At 49.0% G+C, this 25,067-nt stretch overlaps 1 protein-coding gene across 5 annotated transcripts in view; it reads right to left on the bottom strand.

Annotated features, from left to right (window-relative positions):
* The window catches only part of KIRREL3 (kirre like nephrin family adhesion molecule 3), a 563,596-nt gene that overhangs the window by 118,543 nt on the left and 419,986 nt on the right, over positions 1-25,067 (bottom strand). For all 5 annotated transcript variants that reach the window (XM_019710496.3, XM_074321188.2, XM_074321190.2 and 2 more), the window contains exon 3: positions 7,672-7,749. In XM_019710496.3, coding sequence (XP_019566055.2) covers positions 7,672-7,749 — 78 coding nt within the window. The remainder of the gene's footprint in view (positions 1-7,671; positions 7,750-25,067) is intronic.

The raw sequence follows: 25,067 nt of genomic DNA, 5'->3' as shown, positions 1-25,067 counted from the left end.
CAAGCCACTGACTTCATTCAGTGTCTGCTCAGACACTGAATGTGCCAACATTCTGCTAGGCGCCTGGGATATAATGGAGACCAAGCGGAGCTTACAGACTGGTAGGGGACACACAGAGTGGTTAAATAACACCAATATGAATGTATATGTGCAGACTGAGCTAAGAGCTGTAAGGGAAAGGAATATGGTTCCACGGGAGCATAGACTGGTGGCCGGGGTGTCTGAGAAGGCTGCACTGGAGAAGCGATACCTAAGCTGAGCAGCAGCTACTATGTGAAGGGATGGGGTATGGCGAGTGTGGCCAGCATCCAAGAGGAGGGACCAGGACAGACAAAGCTGCTCTGGCAGATGGAGCATCCCTGTTCGAGGAGCTGAAAGATGGCTGACGTGACTGAAGCACAGAGTGTCAAGGGGGCAAGATGAGGCCAAAGAGGTGAGTAGGAACCAGCTTATGTAAACCGTATGAAACATGCCAAGGATTTGGGAATTTTCCCCAAAAGCAATAGAAAGCCACTGGAATATTTTAAAAAGGAACCTGACATCAGATCTGCATTTTTAAATACTGAGCTAAATACTTCAGCTCTGGCTGAAGTGTGGAAAATGAACTGGGAGGGGGGGGCTGTGTCTGATGGACACAAGGGACCAGTTAAGAGAACACTATTGAAGTCCAGGTGAGGGAGGGTGGTGATGGGGATGCAGGTGGTGACCACGAGATGGGCAGAAGTAGAAGGATTCAAAAGACATTTAGGAGGTAACATTTCTAGATTTCGGTGATGGTTGGATATGGGTATGAAGGCAAAGGAAGTTTAAAAAGGCGCTTGGCAGGGTCTGCGGCATAGGGGGCCCCCAGGTCACCTTATATAAGCGGGTCTTCCAGTAAGAATGGTGGCTGGAGGAAAGGGCCTGGGAAAAAGTTCTGGAATCTTCCATCAGACTGTGGCAGGAGAGTGAAATGGCGGGTCCCTTGTTCCAAGATGCCGAGTGAATTAAATAACAATCATAAAGGGCCCTGGAAATCTGAGTCTTGCCATAAATAATAAACAGGGACATTATACAAATAACCAGCTTTGCAGCCCCAGTGGAAGAAAACACATCAGTAAGAAAAATGAAATAAGAAAAAATGCACCCCAAAGCCCCAGCTAACAAAATGACAATATTAGCCAACATCTTGGGGGCTTGAGCAGGCAGTGGAGGAATGGTCTCGGGAAAATGACTGTGGGGCCTTAGCATAAGCCAGACGACGGTGGCTGCCAGTCAGACGGGAGGAGCTCACGTGTCATTAGAGCCATTCTCTGCTGGGTCGGGTCCCTGGGCCAAGGTCCAGGCCACCCTACTGCTGCTTCCCCTCTGCTCTGAAAAAAGTACAGCTTGTCCTGTAGGCCTGTGCGCCTGCCTCACTACCACCAATGGTAGAGCTGCCAGGAGCCTGAATTCACTTGGAGAACAGACAGGAAAAATAAACAAGATCTGCCTCTGAGGCCGCTGAGCAAATCCAGTCAGTCACTTTCCTAGCACAGGTTCCTCTGGTGACCCAAGCATTTAAATTTATGGGATGAGTGGTGAGAATAGGGTGTGAGCAGGCTGTTGACAGACAAGATAGATTTTGAATCATTGCATTTTAAAAGCTTATAGGTGATGGGAGCCAACATTATTCAATTTCGTACATGAAAGGGCTGAAATCTGGGTGTTCGGGGCCTTGCCCAAGGTCACACAGCTCCCTCCTTACTCTGAAGTGTTCCTTCCACTACACAAGGTGATGGCGGTGGGGGGAGGAGGCAGGGGCCCCTCTCTTCCTTATCATCTCTGTTAGGGGATAGGCAAGGAACAGCGGAAATTTTAGACTCGTTTTTACCGATGAAGGAACCGGGGTGCAGAAAGCAAGGATAGACACTAGGCCACCACAAGGAGCGTCAGAGCCGCTGTGAAGCCCGGATTCTCACCCTTCCAGGACTGCGTCTTCCCCACCTGGCTGAGAGGTGAGGACAGGCACCGCCGTGGAGCTCTGCTCCTCAAACCTGGACTAGAAGGATGGTGCTGCCGGAGCTGTGGGTCCTGCAAGAGCCTGTATGGGGTCTGCCATCTGTGGAGCCGGCCTTCTTCCCAGCGCTCCAGCCCCTGAGGTGAACAGAAACCGCCTTCGCTAATCACTGTGTTTGTTTCTTCCTGGGAAGATGAAAGCGACAGCGCTGGGAGGCACTCTGCTTTCCCTTCCCTGAGTTGGGAGAAGCGGTCAGTCGCTGTAATTCTGAGGGTCCGGACGCTGACCCTGCCACAACACCAGAGGCGCAGCCCAGAGGACGCCCTGTGGGAGGAGGGAGAGCTGTGCGCGGGGGCACCTCGGCCTCCAGGCTGGCAGGGAAGGGAGGCCAGGGCTTTGCAGCCTCCTCGCTCCTGCTTCCGACATCCTCCTTCGCTTTTTTTCTTCTCAAGAGTCCTAGGCCTGCTAGAATCTTCTGGTTCTTTAGAAATGGTCTTCCCTGGCCTATGACCCTCGCCCCAGGTCTTTCCTGATTTTCTTCCCCATCAACTCCAGACTCTCCTGTGTTCTGTCACCACTTCTCACGGCCCCACCCACTTTCTCTGTATTTTCAGCGGTCCTGAAAAATCAAACCAGTTAAAGTGTGAAGGGCTTCCCCTCTGCTCGCGGCCTCAGACTCCTCTTGCAGAATTCCAAGAGCCCTGGACTGGATGTCAGGAGAGCTGGGTTGTGGTCCTGGTTCTTCCAGCCACTTCCTGTTGACCTCGGGGGAGTCAGTTGATGCTCCTGGGCCTCCCTGAATTGGTGGCTTGCAGTTTAATTGCTAGGATTGTTTACAGTTCTAACCTGGAGAAACACTGGAGGGTTTTGAGATGCAGGCAGAGCCCCTCATCAGATACCACGTGAAAGCTTTCTATCTGCCTATGAATAGGATTAGCCCCCGGCAAGCAATGTGCAAGGAGATGAGTGGTTCTGGGGTCTCCAGGAGAAATGGGTAATCAGAAGGGGGCGTGGGAAAGGAAGGGAATGGTAGTGGTGGGGGTGGTGTGTGTGTTGGGGATATGGGATGAGAGGACAGTGGGAATAGTTCCCCTTGAAGATCTGATGGGCATATTTACCTAGAGATACCCTGAGAATGTAACCCAGCGTACATGGGGTGAGGGAGAAGAGCTGGTGTGGAAAGGAGGGGGCCTTTCCTTTAGGGCCTTTCCTTCTGGGGGCCTCCTGTCCTATCCCTCCTGCTCTGCTGACCCAAGTCCAGTACTGGACTCGGAGGAGAGGCCGAGCGCTAACACTTATGGAATTCCTGGGGATGTGGAGACTCATTTCGTGGAATGCTGTACCTCAGTTTGGCCTGCGTAAGGCACGCCTTCGTAAGGCCCACCTTATACCTGTGGGTGACTTTGTGCATTCCTGTATTGTCCGCCATGGCACTAGTTAATTACTTAAATTAAACTTGACTGAGTACTTCCTGGTGGGAGACACTGGGCTAAGGGCCAGAGAAGGAAAAGAGGGAGTGGCTCTTTGCCATCCTGAAGCTAACTTTTTAGGTGGGGCAGACAGTCTGAATAATTACCAATTAGTGTAAGTGCCACAGAATAAATAGGTTGGTGGCCCTAATGAAGCGTAATGGTGGGGGAAGAGAGGTCTTTAATTTAAGTCTCTTCATGGAGGTGACAGTAATATTGGGGGATCTGTGTGTTTTTATCGTGAGCTCCTTGAGGGTTGGGACTAGTCTTACTTTTATAGCCCAGTGCTTAGAACAATGCCTGGAACTGCTAAAATTGGTTTATTTTTCTGGTAGGTATTCAATGAATGTTTGATGAATAAATAAATGATCTCCTCCCAGCAGTGTCCATTTAAAGCACCATGTACTTAATCACATGAAGACTATTATGTCAAACAGATCTGATATGCTTATGCCTAGTCTGTCTTTATTTCCTCTTTTCTTGTCTGCCCTTCATTAATTTTTGTTCATATCTCCATTAGGTGCTGCAGATGTATTGAGTTCAAACAGGAAAGAACACACACACACACACACACACACAGACACACACTCACACACACACCACATATTACTAACCACCTTCATTCCTGCAGATGTTGCAAATTCTATCCGAGAAGCTATTAAGCGCTCCCAAATAGAGCAACTCTCATTGACTATCACATGCCTCCTTAAACAATCTTTGAATAGTGTTTTCTCTTTATTGCTTTGTGTAGTTTAACAGCACCAATTGCGATTACTCTAGCTTATGATAAACCCCAGATCTATAAAGCTCCTGTTCATTCATTATTTTCCTCTTGCTTCTTCTCAAGCTGTTATTTTTGAGGGATGTAGCAAGGAGGGGGCGAGTGGCGGGTGAAGCAAATAAAAAGATACCAGACTAATAAGGAAACAAATGAAACAGAGAACCATTTCTTCCCGGGTGATAGACAGCCTATTAGATACTGTTAAACAGAACAAATACGCTTTAATACAGCAGAAGTAAGATTTTTATACTTATTCTAAATTGGAAATATAATGATCACCACCTTATCTTTAATGAAGGAGGCAGCTAATTGTTCCAATATCTCACTAATTCCAGCATCTGGGAGAAACATAATTTATTTCTTATTTTTATTTTGTAATACTTTACCAATTGTTTAATTTATACCAAGGTGTATGGTGCAGTATGGACAGAAATTTCTGTTTCTTGAGCTATGTCATGGCTGCTATTCCAGTTCAATTATTAATATGTGGAAGTTATAATTATTCTGAATATTGTTACAAGATAATTATAAACCGTAAAATAGCTCCCCATGCCTGCTGATGCCTTTTCTTATCTACAGACATGTGGAGTTTGGGCACGTGAGCTTTAGAAAGAGAAAAAAATGTGGCAAAAAGTGTATAGGGAAGCAAGACTGGCTGGAGGGGGAGCAGAGGAGCCTTCCCCGTCCCCCAGGTCCCTTCCTCTTCTCTACCCGTCCAGAGTCAAAGCTGACCCCCCTTCTGCTTTTCTCCTTCTGCCTCATTGTCTCACCCCTCCTATTCTGTCTCCTCCTTGTTAGTTGAGATTTGTAACAATTCATACATGGTGGTTTAGCTTGTTTACCACCCTCTCCCCTCCTTCTTTACCCAGAAGCAGCAGCAGCTACTTTGTGTGTGTGTGGTTGTGTAAGTATGTGCATGCATGTATGTGTTGGGGCATCTGGGAGGGGTTGAGAACCATATGCAGAGAGGGAGGCAGGGGTGTGGCGTTAACTGCTCGCTTACCCTGGCTGTTCTGAGCCGTTGTTGACGGCCTCTGCTGCCTCCCTCTTTCTGAACACCTTGCTTGATTCTCATTAATCTTCACTAGGGGGAGGGTATAAATTGGGGTAAGACACATGGGATCTATCATTCTTAACCAAATCAACCGTAATAGGTTGAAAGGAATAACCCATTTGTGTGGATTTGTACTTGTACATGTTTGAAGGGGGAGCTCAGAGAGAATAGACATTGTTTTGTATCTTCCTATTTTAAAACGAAAAAAAAAACTTTTAAAGAGCTGTTTTAGTTTAGTTGTTGCACAAAAGAAGGCTAACTGTCCTCAGAAGTAATCAGGTTCTGGTCTTGTTTCTGAGTCCTCTTCTGGTCCTCCCTGACCCCCTTCTTTCTTTACTTAAACAATACCTAAAAAGCGCCTCTCTACCTGGTGCTGAATTTCTTTTTCTTACCATTTTCCTAATTCCTGGTTCTGAGTATTACTATTGTACTTTTCTGCTATGGTAAATGCATTCAGACCCCTTGCTATAGATTGGATTGTGTCCCCGCCCCTCCCAATTCATATGTTAAAGCTCCAGTGTACTTGGAGAGAGGGGCTTTACGGAAGTAATTAAGGTTAAATGAGGTCATATGAGTAGGGCCCTGATCCAATAGTATTGTTATCCTTATAAGAAGAGACACCAGAGGGCTTGCCCTCTTTTTGCCATGTGAGAACACAGTGAGAAGGTGGCCGTGTGCAGGCCAGGAAGACAGCTCTCCCAAGAACCTGACCATGCTGGCACCCTGATCTTGAACTTTCAGTCTCCAGAACTGTGAGGAAATAAATTTCTGTTGTGTAAGCCCCCAGACTGTTTTGTTTTGTTATAGCAGCAAGAGCTGACTACCATGACCCTTCACCTCTTAGCCACTTGTGAAAGGTGGGGGGAGTCAAATCACGTTCATGAGCCACGTGATATGGTTCTTTGTAGGCCCCAGGATCTAGAGTAAGTATCCTTCCACTCGGAGCTTGAGGTTTGAAATCCAGCCCAGCTCCTGACTTTTTGGCTTTCCCAATCCCCGTGAACCTTGTTTCAGCTTCTCTAATGAGCATCGCCAGCAAGAGAATGTGTCTATTCAGCACCACGGACAGAGGCACCCTGTCAGTTCCCACAAATTAGAAGTTACTGCCTCGCACTCTCATGCAGGCTGTATTGGGAGTGGAGGGGGTAGGCTGAGGAAGAGAAAAGTCAGGAAGGGAGACTGATTGTCAGGATGCAGAAAATGCAGCCCCCAAACCTGGCCGTGCTTAGCCCTGGGGCTCCCACAAACGAGAAGTGGCATCTTGCTGCTGCTGCTGCCTTCTTACACAGATAGGCAGCAAAATGGGGGAGGTGATACTACTTGTGCTTAATTGTGTTGGCCCACCTCTTGTCAAACTGTCACCATGATGGGTGCTGGTAACAAACTTATAGCTGGCAAGGCATTAAGTCTGGGGAGCACAAGAGGGTGTGGGTGTCATGGACTGTGGGTTGGGAGGAGAGCCAGCTGAGGAGCATAGGAAAAAGGCACAGGGCCTATGCTATGGTATAACTCTGGGAATACAGATGGTACAGGTGAGGGCGTTGGGAGGGGAGGGCCCCAGTTCATTGCAAGCTGGGCTGGTGGGAAGCCAGGGCTTCATTTGTCTGACTTTAATGAATAAATGGCATCCCCAGCCATTGTTTATCTACTTTTGAATCCTGACAATCTGTGGCATCTGATGGAAAGGGTTATTAGCTGCACGGAGACAGATGGCTGGGGATGAGGGGATTGGCTCTTTATTACAGCGGGCCCATAAGTGACAGCACTCCTTCACATCCCAGCCTCCACGTCAATGTCAATGCCTTTCCCAAGCTTTGTGTGACTCAGTCAAGTCTCAGAGGAAAGACTCCGTGCAAGAGGAAGGCAGAATGGCCCATGAGGAAGAGGGAGACACAGGGTCAATGGAGCTGGAAAAGAGGGCAGATTTCCAAGTGTTAGTTCTTTGAGAATAAAAACTCTGCCTTATTCTTCTTTAGTGTTCTCCCAAGTTCCCTGTCAGGTGCTGTTTATTCAACAGGCGTTTAAGAAGTGTGAATGATTGAGGAGAAAGGTAGAGAGGTCTGGATGAGAAAAGATAATAAAAGCAGATTTAATTGTGGTGGCTAGGTGGGTGGGAAACAAAACATAGGGAAGCAGGAGGAAGAGAAGGAGGGGAGACAAAGGGAGGAGGAAAGATAGCATAAGGAAAAATGCTCATGAGTCACCATACTGTGTTTCAGGCATTAGCAACTCCTCACATTACTATATGAATGGCTTCATGGAAATCAAACTCATCTGCCCACTGTCCATTCTGAGATGTCTCAGGTTGTTTTTCCTGGTACCATAGTTGTGGGGCATAGCTTCCCTCCTTCCACATTAACCCTGAGAGGGTGGGCAGGTTCTCACTGACCTTCATTCATTCTCCGAAACTTGTCTTTGGCCATGTAGCCCAGCACCAGACAGCATCCTCTCTTCTGGAGGCCCAGCTCTGCAAGAAAAGCATAGGTGGATGAGCCAGGAATGGGTCTGGGGTCAGTGAACTCCATGTGCAGGGGGTGTGATACTTGTTGCTCTTATAGACAGAGCTACTTATTTACTTAACAAACATTTACATGGCACTTACTATGGTCCAGGCATAATCTTAAGCCAGTCGTTCCTCATTTGATTCTTATAATAACCCTATGAGGTACATACCATTACCCATTTTACAGATGTATTAAGTAAGCTGTCTTACATGCGAGAACTAGTCGGTGGCAGAGCCAGAAGTTTGAAGTGAGGCAGTCTGGATCCACAGTGCTCACTCAAAACCACTACCCATAGGTTCATGAGGCCCAATATAGCCCAGGCTTAGGGACTGTGCCATGATAACTCTGGCATTGTGGTCAGGCCTGCCAAAGAAAAGACAAGTCCAGCCAGTGATGTCCAGGATGGAGCAGAGCAACCAGACACAGAGGGCGCCTCAGCAAGATGAGGAAGTGATGGGTGGACTTGGGGGAACACACAGGGGTCGAGGTAAAGATAGGAGCGTGCCTTTTGGGAGAGAGTAGGTTTTGATGGCTGGGGATTTTGTGCATTCTTACATTCAGGTACAATCCAGCACCATTATCGAGCACTTCTCAGGTGTAGAGTCAGCGAGGAGGAACTCAGGGGTTGGAATGGCTAAGAGACACATGACACAGACTGTAGTCCCAAAGACTTTGATCCAATAGGAAAAACAAGTTAGAGCAATTCTAGGTAGGAAATGCAAGAGACTCTTTCTTTCCCCCACAGTATTTTGTAGATCAGTGCCCACTGTGTGTGAGTGTTGGACTGGAGTATATCTGCCTCACAAGCAGCAAGCTTTCTTCTCTGGTGTTTCTCTCATCCTGATTAGTCGTAAGCACTTTCTGGGTTCTGAAGTAATTCCACACCACGTTTCTCTTTGACCCCCACATCAACCCTATGAGGTAGGCAGAATGGTCACCGCTTTTCACATGATGCAGATGAGAAAATTGAAGTTCAAAGATGCTAAACGGCTTCCCGTCTTTCTTTTAGACTCCCCGCCCCCACCTCTTTGCTTAGAAGTCGAACAAATGTGACAGCTGCCCTAAACTGGGTAAATGGATAAAGGGTATTATTTCTAGAAGATGGAATGTGACTGCGCCTTCTCCAAGCCTTGTCAGGCGTTCTGGGTACCCAGGTGCTCTCTCCATTGGTTTCTCGGAGAAAGAGTGTCCCACTGAGCAGTGTGTCACAGCAACTCCCCCCACAACACTGGGCGTTAGTACGTTGTTAGAGTGACAGGATGGGCTGATCCTCCTCCCTCTGTCTCCGTCCACCTCTTGTTGCCCAGTCCACCCTCCATGAGTAGCAGGATGAAAGGGAGCACAGGGCCCATGAGAGATACATGAGTCAAGCTTAGGGGCTTTTTCCCCAGAGAAAAACAGTGTGGCAGGTGGTAGCAGAATGCCATGGCCCAGGGAGGTCTCTAGCTTTGATCTCTTGATTTTTTAAAGCGGTTTATTGACTATCAGTAAAGAGCAGAGAAGCAGATCTTAGTGTGCCTTATCCAAAGGCACTTACTTCTTTTTCTTTCCTTCCACGCTCAGTCATCTGAAGGCTCAGCCAAACCACCCTCACTTCAAACAGCCTTACATCTCAGGCACCCAAATTGACGATGTTAAGTTCCCTCATCCAAGGCCCTGGCCCTTTCTTTAGGGGCTCCTGCTCTGTCGAGGGCCAAGTGGATCAAAGCCCCTTTGATGTTTACTTACTATATTTGTGGATTCTTTCTAACAACCATCTTCAAGAGGCAGGAATGCAGCATGTCAGGAGGGGTCCGGCAGAAGTACAAGCTGTGAGGAGGCACTGAGCTCCCGGGAACAATAGCCTCTTGCCTGAGACTGTATTGAAATCTCAACATGCTGACGACAGGCAGAGGTAGCCAGTCCATTATAATTGCATGCGGATTGTTCACCATCAGAATGATACAACTTCTGACGATTCTTATTACATTTTCCATTGACTTTTCATGTCCATCTAAAGCACATTAGCAGCGGCTCCTAGTGAGAAGGGGAGCTTGGGTTCCTGGATTGAGCCCAGGGGAGCCCTGGAGTGTGGGGGCAAAAAGTGCTGGATGAATTTAGGCCAAAATTCCTGTTGGTCTTCCTGGGCAGTCCCCTAAATTCCCAGGGAAATGGAGGGGGCATAATTCTCCTAAAGATTTTGAGAGTGTGGACAACCTGTTGAGTCCAGACGATCTATGTTGGCTGTCTCTGCCACTCCAACTCCATGTGTCTGTTGTCAACATAATAGGATGCCTTCCTCCCCAGGATGATTGCCCGAGGAAAGAGGCCACACATATAGTTATTATGAATAAGAGCCTCACTGACCATGTTTGATTTTTGCAAATGACCAGGAAAAGAAGTTAAAAAAACGGATTAATAAAAGAAATGGAGGACGAGACAATTTCTCAATGTATTTGGCTCATTTAATTTGACACGTGTGGGTTAGTCTTAATTATTTAGGCAGCTACATTACAAGGAGCTAATAAGCACACTGCAGAAAGTTATTAAGCGAGAGGGCTCTCTGACAGAGTCTTTACTGAGAAGTGGGGAGAAGCCTCTGGGATCTTTATAAGAACAGGTGGGTTGGAGGATTAGTGAAGTGAGAATTAGCTAGCTAGCCATATATGAAAATTTGGGATGTGTTTTGGAAAGATTTGCCAGAGCTAAATTAGAGCTCACTAGATCCAAATGAGAAAGCATGCAAGCAGGGCTGAAAGTGAGGAGGCGAGGAGACTCTGGAAACACAGGTGGGGAGGTAGGGTATTGTCAAAGATACTGACCAGAGAGAGAAGCAGGGGAAGCAGGAACTAACCGCTTTGGTGTAGGGAAACTCCCCCACACCAGACTCACCTGGCTATTGGGGAAGAAGTGATGGAATGTGACAGAAAGAACAGGAATCTTCAATTTGTGAGCTAGACCAGCCACTGGACTGCCACCTTCCTAGTCACATGGCATTGGGACGGATGGTGGAGTCAGGTCACAAAAGCCGATTTTAGAACAACAAGACGAAGGGGTCTTCTCTATGTAGACTTGGGGGCTATGGCGTTTGGCTGAGCACTTAGTGGCAGAACTAGCAGATGCACCAAAGGTGTCCATGGATAATGACCAACGTGAAATGAAGTCATCCTGGCTTAAAATGAAAGTTCACAGCAAAGAGACCAGGGTCCCGTGCAGATGGGGGTGTGGAGGGCACCGTCTGAAGAAGACAAAGTTTTAGGGAATAAAGGAAACATGTCTTGGGAAAGGGGATGTTTCTTAGGGAGAAGGAAAGATTTCACTCCAGGAACTCCTGGCCTCTAGACTGTGAGCAAACAAAAGGTCTGGATGCTGCCTTGTTTTTTCTTTTCTTAAACTCTGAGCCCCTGGTCCCATGCCCAGTGCCTGGCACATGGCAAGTGCTCAGGAAATGTCTGCTGACATTGAAAGGGCTGACTAAAAAATATTGGGTAGTGATCAGTTTTCCCATACTCAGATCAGAATAAAAGCAGGTGGGTTTCACCGTGGCGCAATGGACTGGGTTAGATGAAGATAGTTGCAGAATGAATGAAAGTTGTAATTCATTGGAACAGGAATCTAGGAGACATGAGATGTCCTCTTGGGAGGAATAAGAAGCCTTAGAAATGGAACGGTTTTCCTTCAGTTTCAGAGGGTGAGGATGGGACTTTTTCTAGCCGTAGGGTCCTTTATTCTGACTAGTAATAACAATGATACAGTAATATTACTTCACGTTTGTGAAATACTTATTTTTTTCATGAGGCTGTCATATTCACTATCTCATTAGATGCTCACAGTAGCTCTGTGAAGTATGCAAGGCAGAAATTATTTCCCTCATTTTGTTTTCAGAATTGGAGTCTTAGAGAAGTAAAATGACACTTCAAGGCCAAAGCACTAGTTGGTAATAGTGCTCAGGCTCGAATCCAGGTCTGATTTCTGGCTTAGTTCTCAGGGTGAGGTCTGGGATCCCAGGGCTGCCAATACTGTGAATCAAGACACACCAGAGAACAGACAGCAGAGATCAGTGGTCCTGGCTGGGACAGGGGGTGGGACTACGTCCCCCCAAAATCCTAAGTTGAAGTTCTAAGCCCAACACCTCAGAATGTGACTTTATTTGGAGATAGGGACTTGACAGAGGTAATCAAGTGAAAATGGTCCTTGGGGGAGGTTCTAATCTAATATGACTGGTGTCCTCATAAAAAAGGACAATTGGAGATAGACACACATACAGGGAGAATGCCATATGAACATAAAGATGGACTTTGACAAACCAGGAAGAGAGGCTTGGAAGAAATCCTTCTCTCATAGTCCACAGAAGGAACCAACCCTGCTGACATCTTGATTTTGGACTTCCAGAACTGGGAGACAGTGCATTTCTGATATTTAAGCCACTCACTCTGTGGTACTTTGTCACAGCAGCCCTAGCAAACTAATACAGACAGGAGGTAGAGAGGAGCGTGTCTTCTCATAGGGCCTGGCTATTTCCCTTGGCCCGATTCTGGGAAGCTGGTCCAGTAGGTCCCAGAACTGTCTGCAGGGACTTGTAGAACAGTATCACATGACTGCTCACAAGGCTCATCAAAGGACACCAACTGACCTGAGAATAGCCAGTAGGATTGCTCAATGGGACAGTGGGGGTGGTGGGCACAAGAGATGATGGGAAAGAGGGGAGGTATGGAGCGAGGGCTGGCCCTATGTCTGCATGCTCAGGAGCCCTTGATGGCAATCAGGATTCCTTCAGCATTCCTGCTGCCAGTGTGAGGAATGTGTTGATCAGGATAGTGCTTACTTATTACCCTAGGCAGAAACTACTGAGCTCTGAGTAACTGTGGGTAGACCTGGTGACAGTGGACGTGTGCCAGCTCCTGTGACCTCCCCATTTCTGAGGCTGTCCAGTGCCCTTGGGGCTTCCCGTCCTCAACTTGCCTGATCCCAAAGGTTCAGGGCTTCTTGCTGAACACTAACCCTTTCCCGCCCGAAGTTATGAGACTCGAGCAGGTCCCCAGAAGCCTATCAACAAGAAATCGAGTGTTATTGAGAAGCAGTTTGGGTGTGGCTATAGCAAAGATTTCAGGAGCAGAGGAAATGACAGAAGGCAGGAGACATAACCAGGGCCAGGTCCTGCGGGGATCTGAGGGGCCTCGCCCAGGAGTCTGGACTTTTCCTACAGAGTGCTGAGTCGAAGACAGACAGGCCAGACTTGCGTCTTATGAAGATCATTTTATCACTGGTGCAGATGATAGATGGGGGAAAGGAAGCCTGACAAGGGAGGGCAGTGGAGAGACTATTGAAATACTCCTGGTGGCATCTGCTCTCTCTTCGAGCTCTGTGAAGACAGCCTAAGATCAAAAAGCAAGAGAAAGGACCCTGAGCTTCCTCACGGGGACATTCAGAGTCTCTATTTCCTTGCTACCTTGACACAGGAGAGCAGTGGAGGGGCTGAAAATAGCTCTTTAGCTAGTTCCTGAGGCTGCATGGGGAAGATGGCAGCTGGACGTGTTGGAGGCACGGGGAGGCCACGTGTGCTTTAAAACCACCAAGGCTGGCAGGAGCCTGGCTCCACCACTTAACTGAGCAGTCCTCAGGGCTCCTCGGAGCTTTAACAGTAAAACTCTCCTCACACAGTTCATACAAAAATCAAATGAGACAGTACTTGGTGAAAAGTGCCTCGAATAAAGTACCTGATAAGAAAGGGTGAGGTCAATAAGTAGAAATGAAATATCAGATTAGGTTTAGAGATCAACAAATCCACCCCCTGCTTTCCCCCCCTTTTTTACAGATGTGAAAGGGAACACTCAGAGAGGTGAAATGACCCATCCAAGGTCATGTAACCAACCACTGGTGACATTCTGGGAAGGTTACTGTGGTAGAAACAACTCAGATGGATTGGAAGAGTGAAGCCAGTGGGTGTAGCAGGCGAGGCTGAGGAACTAGGGGTGCTGGGCCTGGAGAGAAAACGGTGAAGCTGCAAGACATTCTAAGAAGAGACAATGGGCTAAGTAACAGAGGGGCTCAAGCCGAGGAAGGGGGCCAGGTGGGATTTGAGTTGGGAAGATTGGAGGAAGAGTGGTGTCTGTGTCAGAACGGGGAAGTTGACAACGGAGCTGATTAGGCCCTGGGGTGATAATGGTGCACTTTTGTGTGTGAGATGATGGGGTTCCTGAGAGAAGGTGTCCGGGATGATTATATGAGCTGGAATTTAGGTATGAAGAAATACATTTTGAACCAGTTTTATTGACCTTGGAGAGTGGATGTCTTCGTCTGGAGACCAATTCATTATGTAACGAATTACACAAAAAGCAGTGGGAGATATGGGTGGATTCTGTTATTAGTGTTAGTACCACCTTCTACTCCCAGCACATGTTAGTAACATGTGACAGGCATAAAATCCAACCCACAGACTCATCAAAAGACTATGAAGCTCTAGGCACCGTGAGCAAGACAAAATATGAGGGCAAGCTTCCTTTCCCAGTGAGATTTTAATCTAGTTGGTTACGCATATGGGTATAGTTGTGAAAACGTAAATAAAAGTCAAGACAAATAACAGTTCAGTAAAACACGTGAGATGCGGCAGCATATGGGTTATTTTCACATGAACGGTAGTAATCGCTGTAGGAGTCCAGAGGAGGAAAAGGGAGCTTCAGGTCGTGGGGTGGCCCTCACCAAGGGCCTCGAAGGCGGGTGATGGGCCTGGGGTTTTGCTTTGTTGGGTGTCCTTAACTGACGGCCCCTCTCACAGGTGTGCATCCAGAGCTGCCTTGCCAATGGCAGGATGCTGGAGTCTCACGTGTGGGAAGTCCTCACTTCGATTCTGCTAACCTGCTTTCTTCACCGGTTCTGCCTGGTGCTGTGTTCAGCATCGTTACTCACATCCCAGGCAATAATGCTGCACATAAGTCAGCAAAAACCACAGCTTTCTGATCAACCTTTATAGGAAGACGCCTTAGGTGAGGTGGAGTAAAGGTATATTAATCCTGACTAGTGCATGGCTCTGGCCCTCTAGGACAAATAATAAATGTTTAATAGCCCAATAATACCTGTTTCATAATTTTTGAATCTCATTGCTTGCTAGTTGTAAGTTTATTAAAGGAATTATAAACTTTATGTTGTTGTGAAATGTAATTGCTATTTCATTGCTTATTTAATATGAGTTAATTATATTAGAACTAAGTTTTCCCCCATTCAGATTAAGTATCAATTAGTTGTTTTAAGTTATTGATTTGTATTTAATTAACTATGCTATTACATACCAATTAAATTCTTATAAGAGAAACCTGAAACAGCTGTGGTCTTAAATTAAGTTTTAAATTAACTAATTACATAAAAAGCTCATGTCGAGTTATCCTGTTTTAGGAAGAACTGACAATCATCGTGATAGTTCCAGAAAGTTTCTGTGGCCTCCAGCCCATCCTCATGAGCTTCTGCAGGGAGCAAAGCTGCTTCAGACTCCTGATGATAAGTGCCCTGCAGCTTCCTACAGCAACGGCAAGGACTAACAGGAGAGTATCCCTTTGCCAGGCCTGCCTTCCTCAGCTGCCTCAGCCATGCCATTTCCTGGCTGGCATAGCCCTGTCCACAGTGTGGTCAAGGCAGGCGGCAAGTCCTCACCACCAGCTGTGGGGTCCATGATTGTCTGTGTTGCTACTGGACCCAGATCCCATGTGCGTGAAGGAAATCGGGTGCCCATGTGGTCATCGATTCTTTGGCTTCTCCAAATCTCTGCTCCCCTGGCCCGAGTCTATACATCTTGGGCACAAAAAAAACAAAACAAAACAAAAAACCAGCAGGCATGTACCGAGCAGCAGTGGGCATTTTATTCTCCTTATTTTGTTTCACCCTCACCCCGACCTTATGAAGATATATATTATTATTCCTGTCTTTATTTATAAAGAAATGGACATGTTAGAGGGGTGAAGGGTTTGCCCAGGATCCCTCAGCTGTGATGGAAAACCTTGGAGTACACCTGTGTGCCTGACTCCATACCTGGTATACCTGTGTGCCTGTCTTGAGACATTGCCTGGGGTCTTTCTCCCAGTAGATTAACTACTTGGAATTCCAACATGGCGAATTCCACCAGCCGACTCAGAATGTGACTTTCTTCTGGGCCACCTGGGCATCAAGGCAGGCCCTACAGTCAGCAGAGTCTACACACCCCTCTGCACACATTGGATGCTCTCCGCCCTGGGGCTGGACAAAGCCCAGCCTCGCTCCCTCCATTGGCTGGCAGAACCAAGGGCTCACCCACCTGGGGCCAAGCTCACTTAATTCACCATCACAATTAAGTTGCCATTTACTGATTGCTTAGGATTTATTAGTCTCCAGGCTAAACAGTTTGCATACATTATTTACTTCAATCATAAAAATTCTGCGAGGTAAGTACTATTATTATTCCTATCTGATAGAAGAGGAAACTGAGAACGCAAATATTCACTCACTCAGTGTGGGGGCGGAGCCCCAGAGAGTAGTTTCCAGGCTCTCGGCCTCACATAGACAGGTGCTGGCTCAGGTAGTAAATGGCCAACTGTGATTGCATGGCCATCAGCTGTGGCTAGTTGGCCGTCAGCTGTAACCAGTGAGCCATTGGCCACAATATAACTGCTGTGGCTACGGAGAGGAGAGAAGGAGAGAAGAAGGATGGGGCTAGCAAGAAGATGGCGGCTGGGCTGGCAAGCGTGGATGGCGGTTTGCGGACAGTGTGTATCCAGCCTCCAGTGAGAGTATAGTGCCGCCAGAGAATATAGTGGTATGACTCCCCTACCTATGGCTCCGTGGGTGTTCCTTTTTGGCCTCACCATATCCTGCGTTCTTGTATGGGGAGCGGGAGCAGAGACCCCGCAGGCCTCCCCGCACGACAAATGGCGCAGCGAGCAGGGTCTCCCGCATGACACTCAGGTCATCCAGCTAGTAAATGTGGGGGCCAGTAAAACGGATTATAAATGCGGTTCCTTGGACTTCTAGTATAATCTCTGTGAGGGGGCAGGGGGTCGGGAGGAGTGTGATAATGTTGGTTGAAGAATTTTATGGGAAAGAGTTTTATCACGTGTACAAGATTACCTCAGCATCTCTGATTTAAGATTTCTGTTCCCAGTGGGTTAATAGCTCTGTGGGGGACGATGATAGAGAAGCAGGACTTCGAAGGCCATTCCCGCCCCCCGGCCTGTCATCAATCTACTTATCCAGTGAGGAACAGGGACTGCTGAAGGCCATATGCCTAGAAGGCTTTTAGACTTTTCCTGAAAGAAAGTTGGAAGTTGGTGATTAATGTTTGAAGGGGCCCAGATGCTTGACAGCTGTGTGCCCAGCCCCTGGGGAGGCCCCACCTGGTCAGCCAGTTAGTCATGCAGGGAGGCAGAGCAGAAAGAGGCCATCTCTTTTCTCTCTTTTCTAGGAGGGCCAAAAACACTAAGATGGAGAGGATAGGACGCCTGCCAAGCCCCCCCCCCCCCCCTGCCCACATGCCCACCTCATCCCTGCACTCTTTTGAGGCCCAGATCTTTGAGGAAGCAAAGGCCCAAAAAAGAGGCTATAAATATAAGGTTGATTTGTGGATTTAATCTTCATGCAGATTCATGAAGATATGGATTATTAGCCTCATTGCACAGGTGAGGCTCAGGGAAGTTGAGTGATTTTCTGAGCTCATAGCACTGGGACTTCTGCCGTCTGCCAGGATACAGTCTGGGTTTTGTGCACATAGCCCAGTGGGTGAGAAGGGGACCATGTGTGCCCTAGGGGTGCTGGCTGATGGAGTCATGGGCATTGCTACCAGGTGGTTTGGGGCACTGAGAAGCCCCGTGGGAGGCAGGCCCCTGGTAAGTCCATGCCTGGAGGAGGAAAGATGGCCCCCAGGAGGCAGGGGTTGGGAAGGGCAAGGAAGCTGCCCACTTGGGTGTGAGGGCAGCACGAGTGCTGCTGCTGGTTAGTTATGTGCTTACAAATCTCATTTATGGCCCCAATAAAATCATAAAAGCTGAGGATTAACCAAGAATGTTTCAAGAAAACCACGAGCTGGCTTTAAATGATTTATCATGGAGTTAGGTGGGAATGGCCAGCCTTTGCCCTCACGCCCATGTCCTGCTGGACAGGGGAGGGTGAAGGGGGACATCTACTTGCACCTGGCACAAGGGAAGGAGAAAGAAGGAAAAAATGTGCTGGGGGTTATAGGGTCTGTTAGGATCCTTGGGATGGAAAGGGCAGGTTAAGCCTCAGTGCGTTGGGGGTGCCCTCCACTTTCCGGGTAGCAAAGCCATACAGGAGGGTGGCCAGGGGAGGGCATGTGTTTGCTCCCAGCTGCCTTATTCTCATCCAGTAGCCATGCCTTGCTTTGCATGTGTGTCGTGTCCATCCAGAAACTGCACACCTTCCCTGCGGCAGGAAGGCGGATATGAGTGAGTGTGTGGCCTCGCCCTGCTCTACACCTCTGCACACGCTTCCTGAGCCAGAGCTGGCCACCAGGGCATCATAACATGGGCAGTCTTTGGAGCTGAGGCCAGCGAGCAGCAGGGACCTGGGGTTGGCCAGACCTCCAGGGCAGTGCAAGGCTTCTGCCCCTGCCCACAAGACGAGGAGGTGAGTGGGTGGCGGGGCCAGGAGAAGCGCCGGTAGAGAAGGCAGGGAACCCTGCTGTCCTCTCATTACTGAGAACCTCCTCGAGCCTCACACACCCCATTACAACTCTGCGTCTCATAATTAAATTGAATCTGCCAGTTACCTCTCGGCACGGCAGCAATTCAAGCTCACTGGAGGCTTTCTTTGTTTATTTTTATTTATTTATTTAGTAATTATTTATCCAGCGCTCCGTGTAGCTACACGGAGCCCCTGCCCATGTTTCTTTTGCCTTTAAAATCAGAAGAAGCACAGATGCAGTCTCTCCTACTTGGTGTGAGGGAGCTAGAGGGGGAGAGGCAAGGGTGGCGGGAGGTGGTTCCATGAGGTGAGCACTGGCTGGGGGTGCCTCTGAGAGATGCCTGGGGTGCACTCCATAGGCTGGGTCTACCCCCTGTTCTTGTCCACGATGCCTTATGGGTCCACTAGCTCCAGAAAGCTCCATGGAAGTCCCCTGAGGGACAGGGGCCTCATCCTGAAAGACTGGGACATGGGTCAGAGAACATGGTTGTATCAATAGCTAACACACCTGCAGGGCTTTGCAGTTTTAGACTCACACATCAAATATAAGTTCTCCTTGAACCTCACAACACCTGAGATGGTCCTGGAGGAGGTCACCAAGGAGGAGAGAGGTTCCCAACTTGCTCAAAGTCACCCAGCTGGTAATGGCAGAACTGGGATTTGAACACAAGGCTTGGGGTACAAGGCTCCCATCTCCACTAGAGCCCCAGATCCAAGCTGGCAGCCCAGCATCAGAAGTCAAAACACCTTTCTTCTCTTTAATGATAACCTTTCAGCAGAGAGGGTGCAAAGGAGAGCTGGAGAGCTTTGATTAAGGAATCAACCTCAAACAGATCCAAAGGAATGATTCTGAAGCAACAGCCATCACTTAATCAGAACATGAAAGTTTACTCACCACCAGGCCAGTCCAGCATGGGCTGATTGCAAGTAGGCCTGCTAGAAACCCCCACATTAACAGCTGAGCCCCAGAGAGGTGACCCCATTTGGGGCCAGCCAACCTGGCAGCCCCTCCTGAGAAGAGGATGAGGACCCTGGGGTGGAATGAGAGGGAGACAGAAGGCACCTGCTCACGTATTATGGTGGGAGAATGGGAAGGAATTCCAGACTTCAGCTGACACCTTAGACAAATCTCCCCTGAAGAGAAAACATTATTTATTTACCACCTACCCCCTTGCCTACCTGCTCCCACTAACCTGCTGGGTGGGTCGTTTGTGGGCTGTTTACTAGTTCCTGGAGCAGGCATGAGTGGTACCACAAAAGACCAGGCCCCTGCTGACCCCTTCTGCTCTGTTCTGGAGCATGGAGTTCACAAGGGTGGTAGGTGTCCCCGTGCTTCTGTGACCTGTTTGCTCATAGAAACCATCAGGGACCTTGGCTCAGGCTCTGGCCAGTCCACAGAGGATATCAAGCAATGTGAGTGTGAGTAGGTTGGTAGCCCAGGCTTGAACCATGGGAGGATTTATCCCTTTTGGTAATGTGGGGAAGGTTCTCTGGCAGAGGACACAGCCAGGTGGCCTGGGCTAAGACAAGAGGTTCCTGTAAACAGAGGGGCCTGGGGAGCAGGAGGTCCTGAACTTTCCTTTAGATGGGGTGGCCAGGTCCTCTCCTGATTCCTGAGACAGAGAGTGCTTGGGCCATGGATCCCATAGCCCTTGGGACTCCTCACACAGTAGTGTGGTCCCTCCACTGCCTCCTGGCCCTTGATCTGAGGGTCCCCCTTCATTGTTTCCTCGGTCTATGAAATAAAGACCTCCTGGGCTATGGTGAGGATCAGAGATAATTTATGCAAAAAGCTGGGAGGTGAGGAGAGATGTGTTCCTATAAACTGTGCAAAGGTTCGGAACCAAGGCTGGGTACATCGTAAGTGTCCCATAAATGGTAATTAGTTAGAAAAAGAACAACATAATACATTACTATAAAGAACAGGGGTGTGCTAAAAGTTAGGACAAGACTAAAATATTCTAAGCATGCGGTTTAGCCTGAGGACTCTGAACAGGAGCTCCTGTACTGTTATAAAGATAACGTCCACAGCAGCTCTGGGGACTGCTGTGCCAGCTCTCGGGGAGAGGGACTGGCTCGTGGCCGTCCTAGTGGGGCCTACTACCCATGGCTTGTATGGCATTATAGTTCCAAAGTTTGTGTTTTGCAGAATCAGAAGATCAAAGGGGCCTGAAAATGGTCTTTGTCAACCTTGCCAGCAGCTATTAATTGCACGGGGCACATTTTAGGCATTGAAGGGAGACAGACGGTCCAGACCCACTCATGGGGTCTTGTAGATTAGTCAAGGAGTTAGAACAAACACGTGAAGATCCAGATAAAGATCCTCTCATGACATGTCCAGTTCAAGCAGGTGATGAAATGTTCTACCTGGCACTGCCCAGACCATACGGAGGGTGGTATCCTGCTGTGTAAGCCGTTCTTTAAGTAGCACATGGGCGAAGCTGGGGGCACCCAGAGGAGAGTGCCAGGCCAGCAAGCATCTGGCACTGTGGCCATAAGAGGCACAGGTGAGGGAACTGGCTTGTGTAGGTAGGAGAGAGAGACGACTGACCACAGGGCTGTAGGGGAATGAATTCGGACCAGGTGGTAGGGTTTGTAGGGGAGTAGGTTTCAACTTAGAAGGAAGATCTCGCCTTCAGGGCAAGCTATCCAGGGCATAGCCTGCTCTTCCCAAGGACTCAGGGGGCACTGCAGGCCGGGGATTATAGTCCCCTGGCTTGGCCTGCATCAGTGTGGAAGAGCCACCTGCGTGAATCGCTTCCCAGCTCTGTGTTCAGTGACGTCACACAGTGTCAGTCAGGGCCTCTGGTCCCACTCCCCGCACAAGAACGCAGGATATGGTGAGGCCAAAAAGGAACATGAGTGGAGCCAGAGATAGGGGAGTCATACCACTATATTCTCGATGGCGGCTGGTCGAGACACAAAAGCAAACATCCGCCAGTACCCCAACAGCGGGTCTTCCTGCACCCCAGTCTCGCTGGTGGCTGGATGAGACACAGGACGTAGGATCCACATGATCCTTAATCTGCCCTCCACGCCTGCTAACCCCACTTGCTAGCCGCAATCCGCCGTCCGCTTCTCTTCCAACCAACCGACCGACCCTCTAGCGTAGCCACGGCAGTTATATTAGTGGCTAATGACTAACCGGTAACAGCTGATGGCCACCCAGCCACAGCGAATGGCCATCTGATTACAGCTGATGGCCATCTAATAACCGAACCAGCACCTTTCCACGTGAGGCCGAGAGCCTGGAAACTGCTCTCTGGGACTCTGTCCCCACACACAGGCAGCCTCAAATCAGACACAGTGGCATATTTACACCAAGGGAAGTGGAAAAGCTGCAGCCAGGGCTCTTTCCCCGCCACTCCCCCCCCCCCCCCAGCTGGTTTACCACCAGCCGAGCTCTAACAGTGGAGGAGAGGGCTGTTTACCCTGGTTCTGGCTTGGAGGCCTTTCACAGATGTGCCTGAGGGCTCCCACCTGTGGTTCTGCTTCATTGCAGGTGACTCACTCTCCCTCCATGCCTCATCCTGTTTTTGCTGACCGCTGGAGAGGTGCAGTCAGAGAAGCACGCTGGCTGAACCTCTCAGGACATGTCCAGTTTAGGCAGGTGATGGCTGTGACAGCTCATGGGGTTCACTCCCGACCCTCCTGGCAGGACTGCCATTCAATTATTATAGAAAGGTCAGGACTGACTTGCCTTTAAAATCTCCAGAGGGGGCAAACCCACAAAACACCCTCACCATGGGCACCATCTGCTAACAGCAGCAAGGTCTTCCAGGTGTTTCTGTGGACGCCTCCTGCTACACTCTGACAAATAGTTGGAAGAGTGGGAGGGGGGATTTCTTCCTGTCCATCGTTACCAGGGTATCGGTAATTAGCTGGGTGTGAGATTCTGAAGGTGAATCTCATCCCTACAACCCTGGGGACTCCCTGGGCAGTGTGACAAAAACAGCTAAAATATATTGCCAGGCGCAGTGTTTAGCACTTGATATAAATTACGTTATTGAATTCTTATACTATTCCTAGGAAGAGGTGCCATGATGAGCCTGGTTGTACAGATGAAGAAATGGAGGCTTGGAAAGGTTAAATACTGTGCCAAATGTCAGCTCATCCATAAAGTAGCTGAGCCAAGATTTGGGTCTGGGCCTGTCTGACTTCACCGCCTGAGTTCTATTAAATCCTGCACCACCCCCATCCCACCCCGCCTTGCAACCCCAAGCGTTTGCCCACCCAGGGACAGAGTTTCACCACTGCAAATCCAAATCTCCTGCTCACAGGAGTGTGTGATGATGTGGGGAGCTCTAAGAGTCCCAGTGAGGAAACACAGTCCCCCAATTTTCCCTAAGGAACATTTTGTGTGGTGAGTGGAATGGAGCCTGCCGGCTGCTCAGAGGGTGCTGAGTTGGGGAGCTATTGCCCAAGTCCCTTCTGGCTGGGGCCACAGGGAAGGGTGGGTGTCAGAGGTAGCAGAGGCTGCAAGCTCTGGAGACCAGCCAATTCCCAGGGGCAGAGCACGTGGCTGCTGCAGCCGGGTTGCCCCTTTGCCGCTCCTCTCTGTGCTCCCTGCCAGAGTTGAGCCACAGCATCTGCTAAGGGGCCAAGTACCAGGTGAGCCTCCCTGCGTGGGGCAGATGCTGGCCTTATTTCCTGGGGACCCAGCTCTGCTCTAATTAGCTGGGTGATCTTGGGCGAGTCACCTACTCTTTCTGGGCCTCAGTTTCCTCACTTGCAAATAGAGAGTTTGAACTAGGGCAAGACACTTAACCTGGGGTCTGAGGACTTCTAGGGAACCCCAGTCAGGGGTTCTTACACTCTTCTGAATTTGCATAGAAAGCTGAGTATGTATGCCCTTTTTTAGGGAGACACTATGGCTTTCACGTATTCTCAAAGGGGCTGGTGCTCCCCCCACCACAAACTATTAGCGCTCACCAAAAGGATCGCTAAGATCCCTCTAGCTTTAAGGTTTGTTGGGTCTGAAGGCCTCCTCTTCCTTGACGACTGTGGCTTAGAAATAAAGCCAACTGCAGGGAACTGAGGGCCCTGGAAGGGTTCCTACTACTTTTGACCAAAGCATTTCTTTCTGAGTGTTGGGAGCTTTGTGGAATGAGGTTCAATTTCAGCTTCAGCCCCTGGCACAACATAAAGGCCCTCCTGTCTGCTTCTTTCTGTAACCCCAACTGGGGGCACTTAGCTCACACAGCGAGAGACTTCCCTTCCACTTGAGGGCTAGAGGAAGAACCACAGGATTCTGGAAGCTGGGACGTGCCCCCCGGGGGACGGAGCCACAGGTGTTTCAAGAGTTGCCAGCATAGCCATCGTATTCAGTTCTTACTCTGTTTGCACTAGATTAACCCACGTTTCTTTGTGTATTTTCTTACGCCTCTGGTCTTGTGTACATATTTGATTTTGTGCATTAGTCAGAAATGTCAGAGGATGTTAGAAGCACAAGGAAACTTAGAAATCACCCCATTCAACCTTGGACAGAGGAGGAAACTAAGGATTCAGAGGAGGGAAGTGATCTGTCCAAAGCCACCAAGGGCAGAGCTGTGTCTTTCCCATCCTGGCAGCACCCTGAGTGGCAAAGGTGATCACCGCCACGCCACCCTCCCCAGCCCGGTTTCCTGCCCACAGGGCTAGTCACGTTGAATAGCTCTGAGAATGTGCCCTGCTGATTCCAGCTGCCGCCTTGGAGCACGCTGTTCCTGCTACCCACCCTCAGGAAACGGCTTCTTTCACTCATCCATGCATTGGGCACCTCCTTTTCTGGACACCCCTATGCCTTGCAGATACCTTTGCGACGAGACATCTTGTGGATGCGATGATGGTTTATTATCTTGGGCTCTCTCCTTGTAGACTGAGGTGGGACCATCTCTATTGAGCCTCGTATCTCTATTACTTAGCACAGATCCTGGCGCACAGCAGGCACTCCATCAATCCTTCTACGTGAGGCGTGGACAGTTCTGGAGGCCCAGGTGAGGGCTCAGGTCTGAGAACCTAGCTGGTGGTTTGTGAACAGGACTCTGCCTCTTCTACCTTCCCTTGCCTTCCTTTTCTGGAAATGTGCCGTAAGTCAGCCTCAGATGTGGGTCAGCCTCATGCAGTTAAGTTCCAAGCCATTCAGATTTTCATCTTTGGTTTTTTTTCTATTCATCATTCACTCAGTCATCATTTATGCCATGTTTGTCGAGAGCTCACTGTGAGTCGGTTCTAGTTGCTGTGGGTGTCGTGGTAAGACATACAGACAACTTTGGCTTTCCTGGGCCTCCGTTTTAGGCAGCATCACTTGGGGGTAGAAAGCGCCCCATCACGGGGACAAGCTACTGGGCCTCACCATCTCCCATGTGCACGATGCTGCCACTTGAGCTGACCTGGAGCTGGCAGTGTGTCAGGGGCCTCACCGTGGCCCTGCCTGTGTCTGGGGCTGGCGCTGCGGGCTGTTCTGGGTGTGGGTGTACATGCATATGGAAGCTTGTTAATTTGCTTCCTCTCTTCCCTAGTGCTTTGTTTCCTGAAGCACATTGAAAGGACACTTTTTAATTAGCTGAGGAGCAAGGGACTTCTAAGCCACAGATTAAGTCCCCCTAAGGACAGGGGACAAGTGTTTACTGAGTAGCTACTATGTGCTGAGCACCATCACACA

The sequence above is a fragment of the Rhinolophus sinicus genome, chromosome 9 (genome assembly GCF_057876585.1).
Source record: "Rhinolophus sinicus isolate RSI-liver-muscle chromosome 9, RSI-T2T, whole genome shotgun sequence".
NCBI lineage: Eukaryota > Metazoa > Chordata > Mammalia > Chiroptera > Rhinolophidae > Rhinolophus > Rhinolophus sinicus.
The sequence above is the reverse complement of the archived record's forward strand: the minus strand, read 5'-3'. Positions and strand labels throughout refer to the sequence as shown.